The 18,199-nt window shown below is 41.4% G+C and overlaps 2 protein-coding genes across 6 annotated transcripts in view; one reads left to right on the top strand and one right to left on the bottom strand.

Annotated features, from left to right (window-relative positions):
- LOC131683754 (lachesin) overlaps window positions 1–18,199 on the top strand; it is a 332,969-nt gene that overhangs the window by 47,701 nt on the left and 267,069 nt on the right. For 4 of the 5 annotated variants that reach the window (XM_058966018.1, XM_058966017.1, XM_058966013.1 and 1 more), the window contains exon 2: window positions 16,809–17,660. The gene's annotated coding sequence lies outside the window, so the exon portion shown is untranslated. Of the gene's footprint in view, window positions 1–16,808; window positions 17,676–18,199 lie in introns of all 5 variants that reach the window. The other variant, XM_058966016.1, reaches the window with a different exon arrangement.
- Window positions 12,001–12,513, bottom strand: LOC131680568 (uncharacterized). The gene has a single exon (XM_058961282.1). The coding sequence runs from the start codon at window positions 12,511–12,513 to the stop codon at window positions 12,001–12,003; it is 513 nt and encodes a 170-aa protein (XP_058817265.1).

Here is an 18,199-nt window from a genome sequence, read left to right as displayed (position 1 = left end):
AGCAGTGTTACCATCTGTTATTTTTAGCAAATACTAGACTTTTGATGCCAATTTGAATTTATAGTTCATTCTTGTCACAGCTGCGCTAAGCAGTGTCCAAAAACAAGCGAAAAATTATTTGTTGTGCTGATTATTGTGCCATCTTAAATTGAATCTTTTTCATCGAAATTGCAATTCTCTACAAAGTTGTAGACAATGAAATTTTTCATCAGATTCTCAATTTTAGTATTATTTGTGTGTTTATAGTATCACCTAGTGACAAAAATGCGAACCAGTATCATTGTAAAACCTATGTTTTCAAACAAAAATCTTTGAAATAAAAAGTTGTGCTAGACCCCCCGACCGATTATTTTGCGATTGGTTGCAAATGAAAGGGAAAACTTCATTCTTTCGTATGCTGAAGTTTCGCGGATGCCGAATTTTTTTGAATAAAGTTGTTCTACGAAGACACCGTGAGACACCCATGTTCGAACTAACCAGTTGGTAATACTTGCGTAAATATTGTGGTAAAACCCTATTACCTATGAATAGATAGTTAATTTTTACACTTCCTAAAGCTCAAGATGGGCATCTATTCTCTGTGATATTGGCTACCATTCTGCTGAAAACACGTACAGTCTATGTGAATTAAATTCATTAAAATTCACCGAGAGTGTCAAACAGATACTACTAGCAGGTCAGCAATTCTCTGAAATTGCTATTGTACGATAAAAATATACAGAGGTTCGATGTTTGTTCTTAATTTAGCTTATAACAAGACTAGATATGAAAGCTGTTTCATAGAACCAGAAAAAATGAACTTATGAAAATCGACGAGTGTTTCATAAACGAGGACAGTTCCCTTACTACAAAGAAAATACATTAGAAAGTCCACTAGAAAGTACAAAGTCTAGATATCCTGGCCTACATTAGAAGATACTGGCATACAAAGCCTAGAACAAACAAATATAACTTAAACAAATACTACAAGTTGGGTGTGTCCTCGGGCTTCCGTTTTCAAGGTAGAGATCTGCATTCTCTGGATCTAACAAAAAGAAAATCGAAGTTTTCCTTTAGTACGGCAAACTTTGTACAGTTACGGTTGCTGCAGAAGTTGTGTAGCAAATGAGGACGAAAAAAGCCGCAGTTTTTCCGGCTGGAGGGAATGAGCACCAGGAATACAAGCTCGTGTACAACCGGCAGGATGAAGCAAGCTTGAAAGACTTCTGGATGGAGCTTCTTATATATTGCCTGGATTGTATTTTTATTGCACCTTTGTTGATTCTTACAAAGTTTCGGTAACAAACAGCTCGTTCCGAAGGAAAGTTTATGGCTGCAACTTTCAACGCCCGGGTGACTCCTGGAGCTGGTGGTGCGGAAAACGAACGACCCGAACCGTACGGGGCCACCGAGCAAACGTGAAGTGTAAAGTATCGCAAGGCAATTGCCGCTGGTGTGGAGCTAGGTAGCTGCCCGGTAGATGATTTTCACACTGACTGATTGATTACGCTCGGATGAAATTTCACAACAGATACACTTAACATCATGCTGCAATATAAGATGTATGCAGTTCAGATAGTAAATCTTTCTGAGTAACGGTTTTCGAAGCAGCAACTGCCATGTTGAATGTGCTAAATAAATTTTAAATGAAGACTGTCACATTCTCTGAAAATTAATCATGCTAAAGGTTGAGATTTGGGAATTGAACCCATTATCAGTAGAAGCAATCGAAGTACCCACGCGGTTACCGAGTTCTACTCGTTGAAAACTCATTCCCATAGCACACTGAATAAATCCTCTATGTCATCGCAACCTGTATCAAACTTTATGTCATCCTATGCCGATGAGTGCGGACAAATCACCCGGTTCTTCCCTGTCGTTTTCATTTCCATGAGCTGCTGTTTACCTCGTCGAAAATTTATTATTTATGCTTCTCTAGTGGTTGAGCTAAACACATAAGAGGTACCTGCTGCCAAAGGGGAAAAATAAAATATACGGATGATGAAAAGCTCGTAAAGTGCATGAATTATTGTAAATATTAGGTTCAGCTGTCATGTCAAGTAGCCAACGATGATAGCTTACGGCTCTCGTCGCTTAATGTCAGTGCAAATTATCAAAAAAAGTTTTCTTTTTACTTAGTCCTAAGGGTCGCTGGTACGATGAACTTGTCGCAACAAAATATTTGTGACCCTCTTTTACAGGATACTATTATTTCAGGCTAACCTACCTTCACTTCAATGTTAACTAAATAATATCTAAATCTGTAGTTAATCCATGTAATGCATCATTAGCTAGTATAAAATGGTCTGTAAAAGCTAAACATGGTCTGGTACTAGTCTGGTCGCAAGCTGCTCGGATGTGACTTTACAGTATTTTGGCCTACTCACGGACAATGGCTTTCTTCAATGTCTCGAGGCTGGTGTACCTTTTACTTCGGACCTTGCTCTCCAAAATAACCCAGAGAAAATAATCCACTGGATTCGTGTCTGGTGAATTCGAGAGCCATTGTGTGGTCGTAATGAAATTCGGAACGTTGGTTTTCAACCATTCTTGGTTCACTCGCACTTTGTGAGACGGTGCCGAGTCTTGTTAATACGTCCGTGGTCTGAAATGTTTTCTGCCCATGACTTCAAATCAGCCTCCAGAACACTTTGTCGATTATATGTTCAATTTACTTTGACGCCAGGCTCGATAAAAACGATGGAGAGTGCCCAGCTGCGGTTACATCGGCCCAAACCATTATTTGTGGCGGGTGTTTCCTCCTGATGGTCAACCGATGACTCAAATTATCGTATGAACACTAGGTTAAGTAAAGCCTATCGTTTTGAGAGTTTACGAGTTACTCAATTTGAAAAATGTTTGTCCAAGAAAACACGATGTTCTGAATTTGTCCGCTTTTAGCCAAGCAAAGAAACTCTTCCGCTCTCTCAAGTCTCGCTTGTTGCCAGGCCCGATGAGAGGGGGGGGGTCAGCTGGGGAAATTGCGCTTGGGCTCGGGTAATGTTTGGGGGCCCGTGTTTTTTACCAAAATGAAAACTGTAATTTCATTGCATTCATTCACCTTATTAAATTGTTATATTAAATTGTTATATGAAAGTGGGGATCAAATTGAAAACCATTTTAATTTAATAACTTGAAAATTCAAACTCTTATTGTGGATACCTTAACTTTATTTGATATATGACGTTTGTTAAAATAAAAGTTCTTAGGGGGTGTTGTCTAGTAGATGTACAAGGTAAAAAAATTGAACTTTTTGCTTAAATCGACGGAATACACTACAAAATATATAGAAGCCAATTCAAGCCGTTCGTCTCATTGCTGGTGGTACCGGTTGTTGGTTTGGAGATACTGGGCGCGATCGTTGTTGAGGTAATAAGTTTTCCGTGGTACAGCGTCTTTTTGTAGAATTTGCTTATGTAAGTCTGCCCAAGGTGCATGACCAGTGTTGTCTGATTAAACGTCCCATTTTCGGTTGATCTACATACAATGATTAAGTATGAAGATTTGTTCGGAAGTATTCTCATCACACTGACAACTTTTGAAACACCCGGAAAAATGGTCCTCTTACTTTCAACTGTTATGGAACCACTTCTCCGTATTTTGACATAAACTTTTAATCTCGATGTCAGGTTTTTGCGGTATTAAATCAAGTAAGCGCACCTCTCTGGAGCTATTGTCTGTATATGAGGATGTTGTAGTAAACGTTGCCGTATTCGTTGATTTACTGCATGATGTTCCGCGAAATGAATGACTGCCTAGTTAATATTTGATATGGTGCATGCCAGGCTGCACTTTTAGTAATTATTTAGCTTCCCGAGTATCTGGCCGTGTATCTATAGCGGAACGATTTTTGGCTTCTACTCTGGGCGAGATGAGAAGGTAGACCAATTAACAGGTAGTTCAAATGGATATTTTTTTAACTTTTGTATTTTTTCAGCACGTTTTAGAAATTTTTGAAATCAGTTCAATTCAGCCAGCAACAGCAGCAGTCAGTTGCCCGCTATACTCGCAGTTGCTTTATATGTGTCCAATTGCTTATTGCTGCGTTCTGTGTTTTTATTGTTGCCAGTTCCTACATATTCCCAAAGCACGGCTCCTATGTCAGGCATAACCGTTACGATTAGAACATTTTCCCGGTTTTTCCTGGATTCCATGTGAGCAAAACTTAGGTAAAATGTAAATCTTCATGATTTTATATTATTAAACAAGAATTACGATTTGCACCTGCTGCCTTCTCATCCTGCTTACAACAAAAGCCAAAAACGACTTCACCGCTACCATCCATTAAATCTACCTATCTATCGCTTTGTATATACCGCAGAAGCAAAAAATTTGGTGCTCTAATATACTGTTTCCAACGTGAGCAAAAATGAATGACGACTACAAGCAGAAAGTGGTTCTATCGTGGTCAAACTGTATTTCTGTTTTTTTTTTTTGAGATGTTCCTTAAAATCTCCTGTTCGAGAAGTGAAAGAATATTAAAAGTACAAACGGAACTAAAGATGACCAATGACCAACAATTTCACCATATTAGACATAGCGTACTGATTATGTTCCAGATCATTAATCAAGCAGAAGCGCTTGTTTCGCGAAACGAAATATATCGTAGAATGTGGCAACATGAAGTCGAAGTACAAAGACATGAATTAGCTCAGTGTGCCTCTAAACAACGTTGTTAACCGTTATATGCACCTTTAACATGCCGAAAGGGCACCGAAGCCGTCGAAATTCACCTGTCTGGCAGGATATCTGTGGATGTGGCAATATGAATCAACCATAGCCTATCTCACAAATTTTCCATGGCTCAAGAGGTAACTCATGTTGTACTAGAGGGTCCCCCGAAATGTCGAACAGAAAACGCGTTGGTAATCGAGGATGCTTTGCTTTTCTTTGATGTGTGTTGTTTCTTCCTGGAAACTAGTTATCGTTTATTTGAACATGTACGATATGTTGTATAGTTCTTAGTAACAGTAGGCAAGTTTCGATGCTTCTTATATTGAAAGTTACAATGCTATAATGGAATTCATGAGCACTGACGCACTAATAGTTTTGCATATAATGATCAGGGCTTGGAAATCGAAGCACTGAATAGAAGCAGGCATAGTTCATTCTCTCAAACACTCACGAGTGTATGCATGCTTACCACTGCTCTCAAAACCACCCATCGTGTGTAGTCTGTATTCGGCTATTTTTTATCTTCGTGAATGTGTATATATGATGAATATATATTCCTTTGAAGCCATCTGCTGTGCAATGCTTCGCAGGCGCTATCGAACCGTGAAGCAACATCATTCAGAGAATTTTTTTGCCGATAAGAGAGGCCTACTATACAGCTCAGTTCTCTCCTATTTTCATGAGATTGCGATGGTCTAGCAGAAAACATCCATCAGATTGTTATTCGCAAGGGGTACATTTCGCAAGGATTTTATCCCTGATTTTGAACCTGTATGTATAACTTTACTTGGGTAATATCGGTAATTTTAGGTCGCTGATTACAAATGAAGTCTCAATTGTCATAGTTGTAGTAGGGGGAGGAATGAGATAGAACTTAAAGTATGATTTTTCTGGCGATTCAGAGTGCTAGGATGTTCAGTCAATTTACATATTTTAATGCAACATTTATGCAATATGTTCCTTAATTTTCATTGCAAACTATTTCAAATTGAGTAAGTGACCGTGGATCTCCGAGAGCGTTTTAAAAACAAAATTGTTTCATGGTGTACATTATAACGGAGCAATATCTATTGAACCAATCGGACGGTTGACGGTGATATTGAAAATGTAACTTTTTTCAAGAGCGTACAATTCGCCAATGAATTTTAATCTATCACACCCCGAATTTTCCACTTTAACTAATAAGCTTTGGTAAGGCCGAAAGTCGTTCGGTCGAATGCCATTAGGCTGAAGTGGTCACTAGGCCGAAAGGTACCATTCATAAATTACGTAACGCAAAAATTGCCCAGAATTGACTCCCCCATGTAACAAATTGTCACAAATTTCTCCATCCCCCTTCCCATATTATGCAACAAATTTCCAGAAATTTTTTTTTCTTCGGTGAAAACATGTTACGTAACGATTTAATTACGTAATTTATGAATGGCCATTTGGCCGAACTATTAATTATTTAGGCATTTAGGCCGAATGGGCAATTACGCCGAATGGGTCATTAGGCCGAATTGGGTCATTATACCGAACTGGAAACATTCTATGAAAAGTGATTTTTAAAGATCTTATTACGATTTTTTTAACTTAGAATAATAATGTTTGGAATATTTACGACACATTTCTCATTGCATATTTGTCGCTGTAATGGAATAAATAAACAACAGCGACGCCTAATGTGACTACGCCACATCGCTTCATGTCAAGTGCTGTCCGACATCGCTCCGCTCCGTTGGATTTAAACTATGTTTGAGTAATCCGGGAAAACGAGTGGATCACAGGTTTACTTGCGAGAGGCCGCCGCTTCCGACGGCCGCCTCGTCCAGCCTCCTCGAGTGGCACTCGGCCAAATGACCTATTCGGCCTAATGACATTTGGCTTTATAACCCATTCAGCCTAATGGCGTTCGGTCTTGCAGCATTCGCCCTAATGGCCCGACACCTTTTAGTGTTATTACAGTTCAAAACTGAAACTTTGACAATTTTAGAATTAAACTGGATCTAGTTTGAAACTGAAACAATGAACTTACACACCAAAAAAATATGAATTTTATCGTTGACGTAATTGCAAGCAAGAAAGAATTTAACAAACCGTAATTATATAACCGTGCTCCGTTTAATTTTACATTAAACATATACATTACATTCACAATGACATAAAAATACATTTACTGCCATTCAGAACAAACGCTATATGTGGAGTAAAATTACGTGATTTACGAGATTCAACGTTGTGTAAAATTAAAATCAAACTTAATAGCGAGTCATTTTTTATGCTCGTATATGTCAGAATCAGGAGACGTATATTTACATGATTTTTTCTAGGGGTGTAGAGCATGTTCAGCAGCGTTTTAAATTATTTGCGAGTTTCATTGTAGAACTGAAACTGAAACAATCACATCCCCAGCAGAGCGTTTTGTTTTATAATTTCGAACAGCTTTGTTTTAAAATTTAAAAACTGCTGTGCGACGCCGTTCTATTTGTTGTTGATTTTAAAACACGTTTAGTTCTAGTTTTGAAATTTTCAATTTGTCAAAATTATGAATCTAGAACTGAAACACTCCTGAACATGCCCTTGGGACTGTATTTTCAAATACATACATAGAGAAGCACAGATACTCAGGCTGGATGAACTTGGGAAATTCTTTTTTGAATCCAGTAAGACATGACGTGACATGAATTTTAAACTGAAAAGAACACTCTCTCAAACTGCTACTGTGAAGAGTAAGTTTTAGTTTTAGAATTTTTAGTCAAAATTATGAATCTAGAACTGAACAGCTCCAGAACTTGTCCTTACCTCGTTACTTGACTTGAAGTTGTTTTCCCCAATTCAACGAATTTAATTGTATGGGCTCAATACTCTGTATATTGGAAACACAGTTCTAAACGTGTTTCAGATAGGACAAAAAGGGAAGCGTTTAGTTTAGTTTAGTTTTAAAGTTCGCAACAAAACTATTTGAGATAATAAATCAAAGCACTCTGCTGGAGATTTGATTGTTTCCGTTCCGGTTGCCATTAAAACCTTTCTAGATTCTCAAGCTCTTTGTATGCACGAACTCTCTCAACGTACAAAATAATTCATTTATTCAACTTTAAAATAAATTAAATAAAAATTTTTTGAAAAGAATCCTATGAATTTGTTTTTTCATGGATATAAAGCATAATTTTAGCTATATTTTACATATTTTTTCTTGTACGTAAATGATAAGTACCTATATGACGAACGCTTTTCATTCCCGTATTTTCACCAGTCAAAGTGGTAAAAAAATGTTTGCTTCATCCCGTGTAGTAAGGCGTGAAGCAGCATGTCTCATTCTCATTATAAACTAACGATAATGAAGCATTCGTTGTATACCAGTTCAACGTGCAAGTGTATTCATGAAGGGTGTCATCGGACAGCGCAGATTCGATGCAAGAGAAACGCAACTTTTCAGTTTTTAGAATGTTATTTTCGTCATGCATCTGTTTTGGGGAAGGCATTGGTTTCCTCTCGCTGGGAGGGTAAGTCCATTCAAGTACTCAGCTTTCTCACGTTTAGCTGTTTGCGTCAGGCATAAGTTCTCATTTACGCATGAGAATGAGTGCTCTCGTGCAAGGGGGAAATCGCTATATTCGTTCATTTGAACCTTCACAATCCAAGCCCTGATAATAATGTGTACTAATTGCTGACCATGTGATTGTATATGTTTTTATGATTTGAGATATTATGATCTTAAATGAAATGCTCAGAAAAAATGCTTACAACGACTAAGCATGGTATATTCTAAATTCAACTTTATGCATCTTCGAACCATTTTTCTAGAATAGACGGTGGTTGAGTGGTAAGCGTGACCGCCACTCATTCCAGTTGGCTTGGGTTTAATTCCAGCCGAGGTCGTTGAGATTTTCCTGAGGTGAAAAAATCTGTAGTCACGTCTTCCTTCGGAAGGGAAGTAAAGCCGTTGGACCCCGGTCCATGAAATTGGTGGATCGATATCTAGTCCAGGTAGTTGAAATCACCTCTCTGACGTCGGTAAAGAAGAAGTAGATCCAACTTCTATACTCTTACTAACAAAAATATTCTCCTCCCGTGATACTTGTCGAGTGCGCAGTAGTATATACGGCCTCTAGCAAAAGCAAGTATCGGTCTAACCAGTCCTTCCCTTTCCTTCCGCGATCTACGTTCGGGTCTGGCCGGAGCGGGTATTGATCAAAAACACTTTAGGATTACCAGGAGTTGCTCATTGAAAGATGTTTCGTCTCGATTAATGTTTGCGGAGTGAAATTTGGACAACCCTTCCAGCATTAACCGTTGTGTGTCCGAAGCGGTACCCGGGTACCTTTTTAAGTTTCAATTAATTAAATTCCTATGTTTTATCGATAGCTGGAAATTGAAATTTTGTGACATCTTAGAACTTCACTAAGTCAAGCTTTTGTGTTAATAATATTGTTGATATAGTAAGGGTGGGAGTGAGGAGGGGCTTCTGATTTTTTTTACTACGTAACGGGCCGACGTGGGTACCCGGGTACCCACAAAACTAAAATGCCCATAGCTAAGGTAATATGCAACCGATTTCGATACTTTGCATCATTGCATCAGTAAGCTGTATCTCGTGATTTTGGAACCATTTGGTGATTTGACCCCGGAACGGACATTCCGGAGCAGGTTCCCGTGGGGCCGTGAGTGGCCATTCCATTCCAATTCCATTCTTCAAATTGCCATAGGGTCCCGTAGCAATAAAAAACAGACTTCTAAGACAATTTGAAGAGTTTTGATTCTGATATTGCTAGGACATTATTAAGATTTACAAATCATATCCTAGTACTGGAACATTACTCCGGAAAATCCGGATTACCAAAAACCAGATCCATTATTCCGGTTCCATTGTATAGAATCAAAAAGTAGACGAGTTCCTGAATCCAAAACATCTAAAAGTGTCCAAATCGGTTAAAGGAAGCCATAGTTATAAGCATTTCAATTTGTGGGTACCCGGGTACCCTCGTTGGCCTGTTAAAGGTGTTTTTTTTGTTGGACACATAACTGTTAAGACAAAAATGCTACCCTGTGCAAGACACTATACTAAACCAAGACGGATACAGGTGTGAACATTTTTTTCTGTGTGTGAGTGCGGTTGTCATTTTTCTTTGATGAAGCCGAAAAAACAAGAGGATATGAAAAAGAAAAGCACAAACAAATGACGTAGTGGGCCTTTCTGTTTTGCTTCGGTTCGGTCATAGTTAATTTAATCGGTTTTTTTCTGAGATAAAAAGTGTCCATAAGTGCTCTAGTCGGTAGATCCGAGGTAAAGCTCGGCCTTTTTTCGCTTTTCATCGTGCGCCAAAGAATCAGGATGCTCGGTCGGATGTTTACGTTTACTTCAAGGGCCCCGGTCGCCATGCTTAATTTTGCAAGTATAATACTAATACACTCAAAAGTGTCAAATGTTCCCACCTTTCTCTCCATCTTGATACTAAACGTCATACTCTAGGCATTTTTAAACATCCAGTGTTTGTTTGTGTTGTCAAAGTGACGGCTACGACCGTGTAGTCCATCTTGCCACATCCAGTGTTGATTTCGACCCAGCCTCCTGGCAACCCTATACCATCATATGGAGTTTGACAGCGTCCTACATTGATGGGGCTTTATAGCTATAAAGCCCCAAACAAAGAATTAAGTTCGGCGCTATGCACACAATTCAAGCAGTTTACACGACGTTTTGCAACTTGCGGGTAATTAGATACAATATCATTCAGAAAATCGACACTTAGTACAAATACAGTCTTCAATGGTTCGATCCAAAATTATTGTTTTGTATTTCATGGCTGTGATGCTCGCTGTACAGAGACGCCATTCTTGACAAGGTCCTGTTTCGACCCGCTAGGAGGTATCATGTAAATGCAAAAAAAAATGGACGCGAAGGAGGATTATAGCATACTTGTCGAAAAAAATCTTCCAGCTGTCGTAAAGCTTTTCGTATGGGCTCAACTTTTTTCTACATTAAATTAATTAGCTGACAAATGTTTTCATATAGAGAGAAAATTTAATAAAAAAATTTCTACAAAAATGCCGTTTGAATTTTGTCCAAATTTTATTCAATACGTTAATCTCTGAGTCAATCTTTATTTATATATGAGAGCATCAACGAATAAAAGCTTTCAAAAGCGGGGTCTCACGAGACTTTGAAATGATTTGGTGTCCTTCCATTGTGTCTCAGATGTGTAAATATAAAACAATTATTTTTGTTTTTGTACCAAGAAACGCCAACCCTCAATATAATCTGGACCCTCCACAAATAATGCTTTATCGTGAGATTTTGGACCATCACGTTGGCCACATTTTTGGGGTTTTGCCAAGGGTTGTGAACCTCCTATCAGCTTCAGCAGATGCTCAGCCTCGCTAAAGGTTGTACGGGTAGGAAAGCCTGAGAAATCGATCACTGGTGTGTTAATGTTCCACAGTTACAGGGTTTTGTCACTTGAAGTCGTGCATAGCTATAGAAGTACTATTTACTAGCATAATAAGATTCTGACTAACAGAAAAACCAACAGATCTAACATTATTTCTACCATAATTTCTCTAATCAAGATTTTAATAAGTAGGTTTAGATGGGTCTGTCAGGACTACCAACCTGAGGACCCGACGCGGCTCTCGACGGCTCTGCTTGTTGCTACTTCAGTGTGAGATCATGAGCCTTTTAGAGCTTGTAAAGCTTGACCTTGAGCTCATTTTTGCAAAATGCTTTCGTACGCTTGTAAACAACTGACTGGCCGAACGACGTAATTCTCTTTGGTTCTTTTCCGCACTATTCGTTCTAACTTGAAGTCACTGAATGGTCATCCAAGTTTGCCGAATTGTTCATTAATTTTTTCGGGTTCGTTAATGGAATCCGCCCTGTGGTTAAAACTCTTGCCGGGCAAAATAAAACGTGACAAACGGTCCTCTCCGGAGGTGGCGCTTTAAGCCGCTTGTTTGAGTTCCCCAGGGAACAAGTACGCGGACCAGAACCACTAGCTCTTGTGACGCGCGCTACAATATGTGTAGACAGCTCATGTCAGTGCGAAAGCTACGGGAACGGTCTAGAGTTGGTTACACTTCGAGTGCCGTACCCTGTATAGATTATTTAAATTGTCAATGCCCTAATATCAAAAAATATAGTTTTTCCATTGGAATCATTTTTTAGAAGTTTAGGGTTGCCCAAATAACTTCACGATAGAATAAATGCGTGTTGTCGGTATGATAGTCAATTTATTACTAAAATATAAAATAATAATCGATCTTATGTGTAGCTACTACTGTGTGGTATAATACTTCTTGAGTTCTGAACACTCAGGGTAGAGTTATATGAGTGACCGTGAGGGTACCGCCACACTGCTCCCCCCTTTACCAAAATCTGCGGAAAATCTTAACGTGACGTCCAGATCTAGTTTTGTATGGCGAGGTTTCGGTGTCATCTCGGTTATTCGATGGAGACGCTGCATTCTTTGTAGGCTGAATTGGCAACTGGGTAGTTTCGATGTGTGCTGCTTTGAGACGATCGACGGAGGTAGTCTGTTTCCTGCCCTTGATTTCGATGACAAACACCTTCAACTTCCGTCGTAGTACTCTGTAGGGGCCTTCATACGGGGGTGTTAGTGATGGTTTGATTGCACCAACGCTGACGAAAACGTGTGAACAAACTGCTAAATCCTTCTGGATGTACGGTTGATGCTTGGAGTGGTTGCTCATGGGTGTCGGTCGAAGTTTGGCCATGATCGTCTTGAGATCCGTAACCAACTCTGGTGTTAGTGGTTTGGTGGGAGCTTCGGTGAAGAACTCACCAGGCAAACGAAGTGTTGTTCCGTAGGTAGCCTCGGCTGACAAGGCATGCAATTCTTCTCTCAGAGAGGATCTCATTCCCAGAAGAACGATAGGTAGCGATTCTGTCCACTTCATATGTGAGTGACGCATGATCGCGGCCTTTAGCTGTCGACGTGTTCTCTCTATTTGCTCGTTGGCTTGCGGGTGATAAGGCGTCGTCTTTAGGTGTGTGATACCCAACACTCTGGTCAGCTCTCGAAATAAATCGGACTCAAATTGTCGGCCAAGATCGGTTGGTGATTCGGATGAATACTCCGAAGCGCGCGACCCAACCACTAATGAAGGCTCGAGCTACTGTGGCTGCAGTCATATTTGCGATGGGGATAACCTCTGGCCAACGAGAGAATGTGTCTATTAGTGTTAGGCAGTATACGAACCCATCAGCTGGTGGAAGGGGTCCGATCAAGTTCATGTGCACATGAGCGAATCTCTCGCTTGGGGTGGTGATCTGCACTATTGGTGATTTATTGTGCCTGTGTACTTTTGATTTTTGACACGGGATGCAATGGACAATCCCGCCGGAGAGACGGCCACACGAAGCGATCCGCAACTAGGCGAGTTGTTGCTCGGACTCCAGGGTGAGAGACGTTGTGTAGATTTGCGATGATCGTAGCTCGAAATTCTCTCGGCACGAAAGGTCTGATCGCTGTGGTTGATATGTCGCAATACATAGGCGAGGAAGACAGTGGAGGTTTTAGTGCCTTGAGAATCAAGCCGCATCCTGGTGGTGGTGACTTCAAATACTGCTGTAGCTCGGGATCGTCGGTTTTCCGCTTTGCCATTAGATCGAAGTCGATGGTGGTAGTAGTGATCGAAGTAATGCGGCTCAGCATATCAGCAACCTTGTTAGCTTCGCCGGGTACATGGCGAATGTCGGTAGTGAACTCGGCTTATGGTCTGTATAGATACAGAATTCTCTACCGGTTATCAAATCTTTAAAGTATTTGACCGCCTCATACATAGCCAGAAGTTCTCAGTCGTAGGTGCTGGCTCTTTGTTTGGCATCACTCAGTTTGCGAGAGAAAAATGCCAATGGTTGTAGTCCATTGTCGTCGAATTGGTGAAGAACGGCGCCTATCGCAGTACCAGAGGCATCGACTTCAAGCGCCATTTTTGCTTCGTGAGATGGATGTGCCAGGAGAGCTGCATTTCCAAGATCGTTTTTGCACTGTTCGAAGGCCAGGTTTGTAGATTCGTCCCATTGGAGCGGTGTTCGGTCGTTTTTTGCGTCTCCGTGCATCATATTCTGTAGGATTCGTTGGTGCTCTGCTGCGTGCCGAATGAATCGCCTATAAAAGTTTATAGTTCCGAGGAAGCGCTTTGACTGTTTTGCTGTTGCAGGTCGGGGAAAATTCAGCACGGCATCGACTTTTTTCGGAGTCGGTCGAATGCCGTTGGCGCTGATCAGGTGTCCTACGAATTCCACTTTCGGCAGTCCGATCTGACACTTGCTTGGATTTATGATCAACCCGTTTTCGCGCAATAGTCGAAAAACTTCGCGTAGGTGCGCTTTGTGTTCTTTTTCATCCTTCGAGGCGATGATGAAGTAGTCCACGTACGGGAAAACAAAGTCCAAATCGCCCAGAATTTCATGAAGGTTTCTCTGCAGAGTTTGACCGGCGTTCCGCAGACCGATGGTCATCAACTTGAATTCAAAAAGGCCAAAGGGTGTGGTTATCGCCGTCTTTGGAATGTCCTCCGGTGCGACAGGGATCTGGTGGTAGGCACGTTGCAGGTCGATGCACGAGAACACTTTCTTGCCATGCAGAATGGTGGAGAAATCCTGGATATGCGGAATGGGATAACGATCGGGAACAGTTATGGCGTTGAGTGCTCGATAATCTCCGCATGTTCGCCATTTTCCGTTTGTTTTACGTACCATGTGCAAGGGGCTGGCCCAGCAGCTTTTGGAAGGAAATCCCCTGCTCCATTAGGAATTTAAATTCAGCTTTGGCTTCATTCAATTTGTCCATCGGGAGTCATTGGGGGCGGAAAAAAACGGGTGGACCTGTGGTGATGATGTGGTGTAGAGTTTTCGCTTCGGTTGGATGGAGCCCAATTTTAAGCACGGTTATGTCCTGGAACTCCTTCAATATTTCAGCAAAGGGATTGTTCACGTCGAATGTGGTAATGATGTCGGCTTCGGAATCCGCTTCAATGGGGCCGATTTCTAGCCGTGTGGTGTTGTCTATGAGCTTACCGTTCCGCAAATCCACAAGCAGGTTAAAATGCCTGAGAAAATCAGCGCCTAATATGGGTGACTTCACATAGGCGATCGTGAAAATCCACTCAAATGGGCGACGAAGACCAATGTTGATGGTGAGGCGTTTCGTTCCGTAGGTCTGGATTGGACTTCCATTTGCGGCAAAGAGCTGTCTCGATTTCACTGGGAGGAATTTTTCTCTAGGCGAGGGTGGGATTACGGAGATGTCCGCACCGGTGTCGACGAGGAAAAATTGGGTGCATGTTTGGTCGTGGACATGAATACGACGGATATGCATAGGCTGGTTCAGATCAATGCTGGGGGGATTCTCATCTTCGGGTACAGTTGATTCAAACAGAGGTTTGTGGTTTTTTGTGCAATCAGGGGACTGCACGTACTTTAATTTTTTTTCTTGGCGAACATGTACAGGAATTTTTCCATCGTAGAAGATGAAGGGGGCGTTTTGATTGTCGCCATGTTGTTTTTCACATTTCCTTGCCTGGGCGCCATAACGATAGTGGAACCAATATATGCGGTTTCGGGCCCGCAGGCGGTGATGGAAGTTTCCAGAAAGGGCTTGTTCCAGACGTCGTGACAAAGCTTCGATGCGTTGCTCCAAGTTGGTGTGCTTCGGGACGTTCGGGGACTGGATCGCTGAAATTTCATTCCTCGGGGCTTCCATGATTTTATCGGCAGGGTCCAGGGTGGCTGTAGGTATGGCTGCACTGTGGTAGGTAGAGCACGTAACCATAGGTTCGTCAGCACGCTATCCGTGCATCCTGTCCCGTCGAGCCGACGCATTTCGGACAAAAGGACACTTGGCTTTTGGTCTCCGAGCGTTATGCCAGAAAGCAAGCTGGTCAACCTTTGTGCTTCCGAAGGTTGGAAATGGGCGATCACCGCGGCTTTGAGAGTATCGTAGCGCTCATTGTTGTTCGTGTCGTTGCACTTCGCTATTGTGCTGTAAACGAACTTAGCACGTGGACCAAGAGCGACGATGACGGCATTAAATTTTTGTTTGTCTACTTTCACCTGATTAACGCTGAACGCCGCTTCTAGACAGATAAACCAGGTGTCGATGTCTTCGGCATCGAATTCCGGATAACCGATTTTCGCGATTATAGTGGGTACGACCTGCGACGGTCCGTGTGCGTCGTTTTTGGGTTTTTGGTCGTCTTCGGCCATTGTTCAGCGTGAATACGGTAATGGCGTGAGGTGCACAGAGGTGGTTTTTGGTTCACAAAAGTGGTACGGGTTTTTTTGAGTTCGCGGCGGCATTTGGCGAAATTTACGTTTTTACCGAGTACTTCGTAACTTTGAGGTACCGATCACGTCGGGGTCACCAAAATTTGGGGTTGTCCAAATAACTTCACGATAGAAGAAATGCGTGTTGTCGGTATGATAGTCAATTTATTACTAAAATATAAAATAATAATCAATCTTATGTGTAGCTACTACTGTGTGGTATAATACTTCTTGAGTTCTGAACACTCAGGGTAGGGTTATATGAGTGACCGTAAGGGTACCGCCACAGAAGAATTTCTGAACCGTATGTGCAATAAATTCGAAAAATTTCTGAATTTTGAGTGTTGAAAATCGAATCACTTATCGATACATATCATTTTGATTGAATATGTAAACTGCACCCTCATTTCTAAAACAAAGACGTAATCCTACGTCGAAATTACGAAAACAGTTTCTTTTTCCCAACTTAAGCAGGTAAACCTTTTGATTGAAACGTTTATTTCGGTCTTGATTTGAACTCCGTCATAGGTCCCTCACAAAAGTACAGGAAAGGAACTCTATATTTCGCTAGAAGATCTGAACAGCACTGGATTTGGCCCCACTTATTCTTACTGAACTTGCACACAGCCCTGCATAATGTAGAAATAAGTTTCTGTATAACTTAGGTACAAATTAAGCCTTCCGTAATGTAGAAGTGTGTAATGAATAAACACTCCAGTTACATTTTTGTTTCCCTATGTATAGGGGTACATCCAACTACAAAAGAATTACATAAATAAGGTTTACCACAAAGCTTTGAATCGCTTCAGCAATCAGCCCAAATTGCAATGACTAATTGCTCCGGAGAATTAAAGCTAATTACGATATTTCATTTCTCTTGCAGGAAAACCCATTTACACGCTCCAAGCTCCTGGTTCCCAAGTCGTACGGAACGAAGAATCTGATTATACCACAAAATCACCACCTTTCGGAACGAGTGAGAATGGCAAAGTTCGAATGGAAACCCGCCCACATGTCCTCGGTAGCGAAGCCATATTCCCCCCGAAAGAACTGACACCGTGGAGAACGACTGTTTGATACTCTTCGCTTCCCGCTTCAAGTCGAACCGAAGCGCAGAAGGGATTAGTCAAGTGAACTGTAAAACTTGCCTGCAAACCACCCCCGGGAAAGTGCGCTTTCGCTTTTTCGCTTGCGTTTGGCCTAGCTCTATCTCCATTGTGCTCACAGACGGTCGGCAGTCGGGAAAAGTTTCCCTCCTAATACCACCAGTAAATTCTAACAAATTCACATTGATCCCGTATTGCAGCCGAAAGCGTGAACACAGTGTGCAGCAACAGTGGCAGCAGCATAGTTGCAAACGATAATGACGATGAGCTCGACGACACCCGTAGTACAAGTTGCAGCTGCGATTTTAAAAAGCAAATCGTTGTATCGACGGAACTCTGTGCAGGGTAAAGTTTCAGGCCGGGAATGAACTGAAAATGAAATCGACAGTGGCGCCATCGTTGTCACCGCCAAACAAGAGCAGCAGCAATGGCAGTGCAGTGGAGGATGGCCAGCTAAGCCGGAACTTTTACCGCACTATCAATTCTAGTGAAACCGGGCAGCGTGTACCATCGTCGTGCGCCACGCTCTAGTGGCTATCCCAGTTTCGGCCGTGGTGGCACCCATCCATTTTGCCTAGCTGGTGAAAAACAAAACACGCAAATTGAGCGTGTTTGCTGAGAGCGAGAGGGTAAAGTTGGCAGGGGTCAGTCTAAATTGGGCACGATTCAGTGTTGTCGTTTTGCTGGGTTCGATGAACTAACTTGAGCCTTCCTTGTTTAGAATGTCAATGAACGGAACTGTTGGTGTACTGCAAAAAAAGTTACAATCCAGGTCAGAGGGTTCGGGGTATGCTCTTGAATACTTGATGAAAATTGAAAATTTATTCGGCTCAAAGTGTTTTGGCTTATTTATAAAGCTTGAAGGCGTATTAACAGAGGCTAAAAAACTTCTATTTTATTCTATTCTCTTCAAGTCCATTCTAACAAACGTTAAACAAGCGCTTAACAAAAAATTTACGATAGGTTGAACATTTTGCTAGGCAAACTGGTTTCACTGCTCCAATAAATAACAACTGCTCTCGGTGAACTTGATCGGAAACTTCGTAAACATTTGTACTAAATCGATTAAATTTTCAACCAATTTTCGTAATTTACCGAACAACTTATCGAAGATGCAGTTCGTTGATCAGTAAATCAGTCTTCGTGCTTCGCTCTAATTCAATCCATT

This window comes from Topomyia yanbarensis, chromosome 2 (assembly GCF_030247195.1).
Source record: "Topomyia yanbarensis strain Yona2022 chromosome 2, ASM3024719v1, whole genome shotgun sequence".
NCBI classification, from domain to species: domain Eukaryota; kingdom Metazoa; phylum Arthropoda; class Insecta; order Diptera; family Culicidae; genus Topomyia; species Topomyia yanbarensis.
This window is presented reverse-complemented; position numbering and strand designations above follow the sequence as displayed.

Coding starts and splice junctions, on each gene's coding strand:
- LOC131680568 (XM_058961282.1), bottom strand. CDS start 12,513: ATGAGATCCTCTCTGAGAGAAGAATTGCATGCCTTGTCAGCCGAGGCT.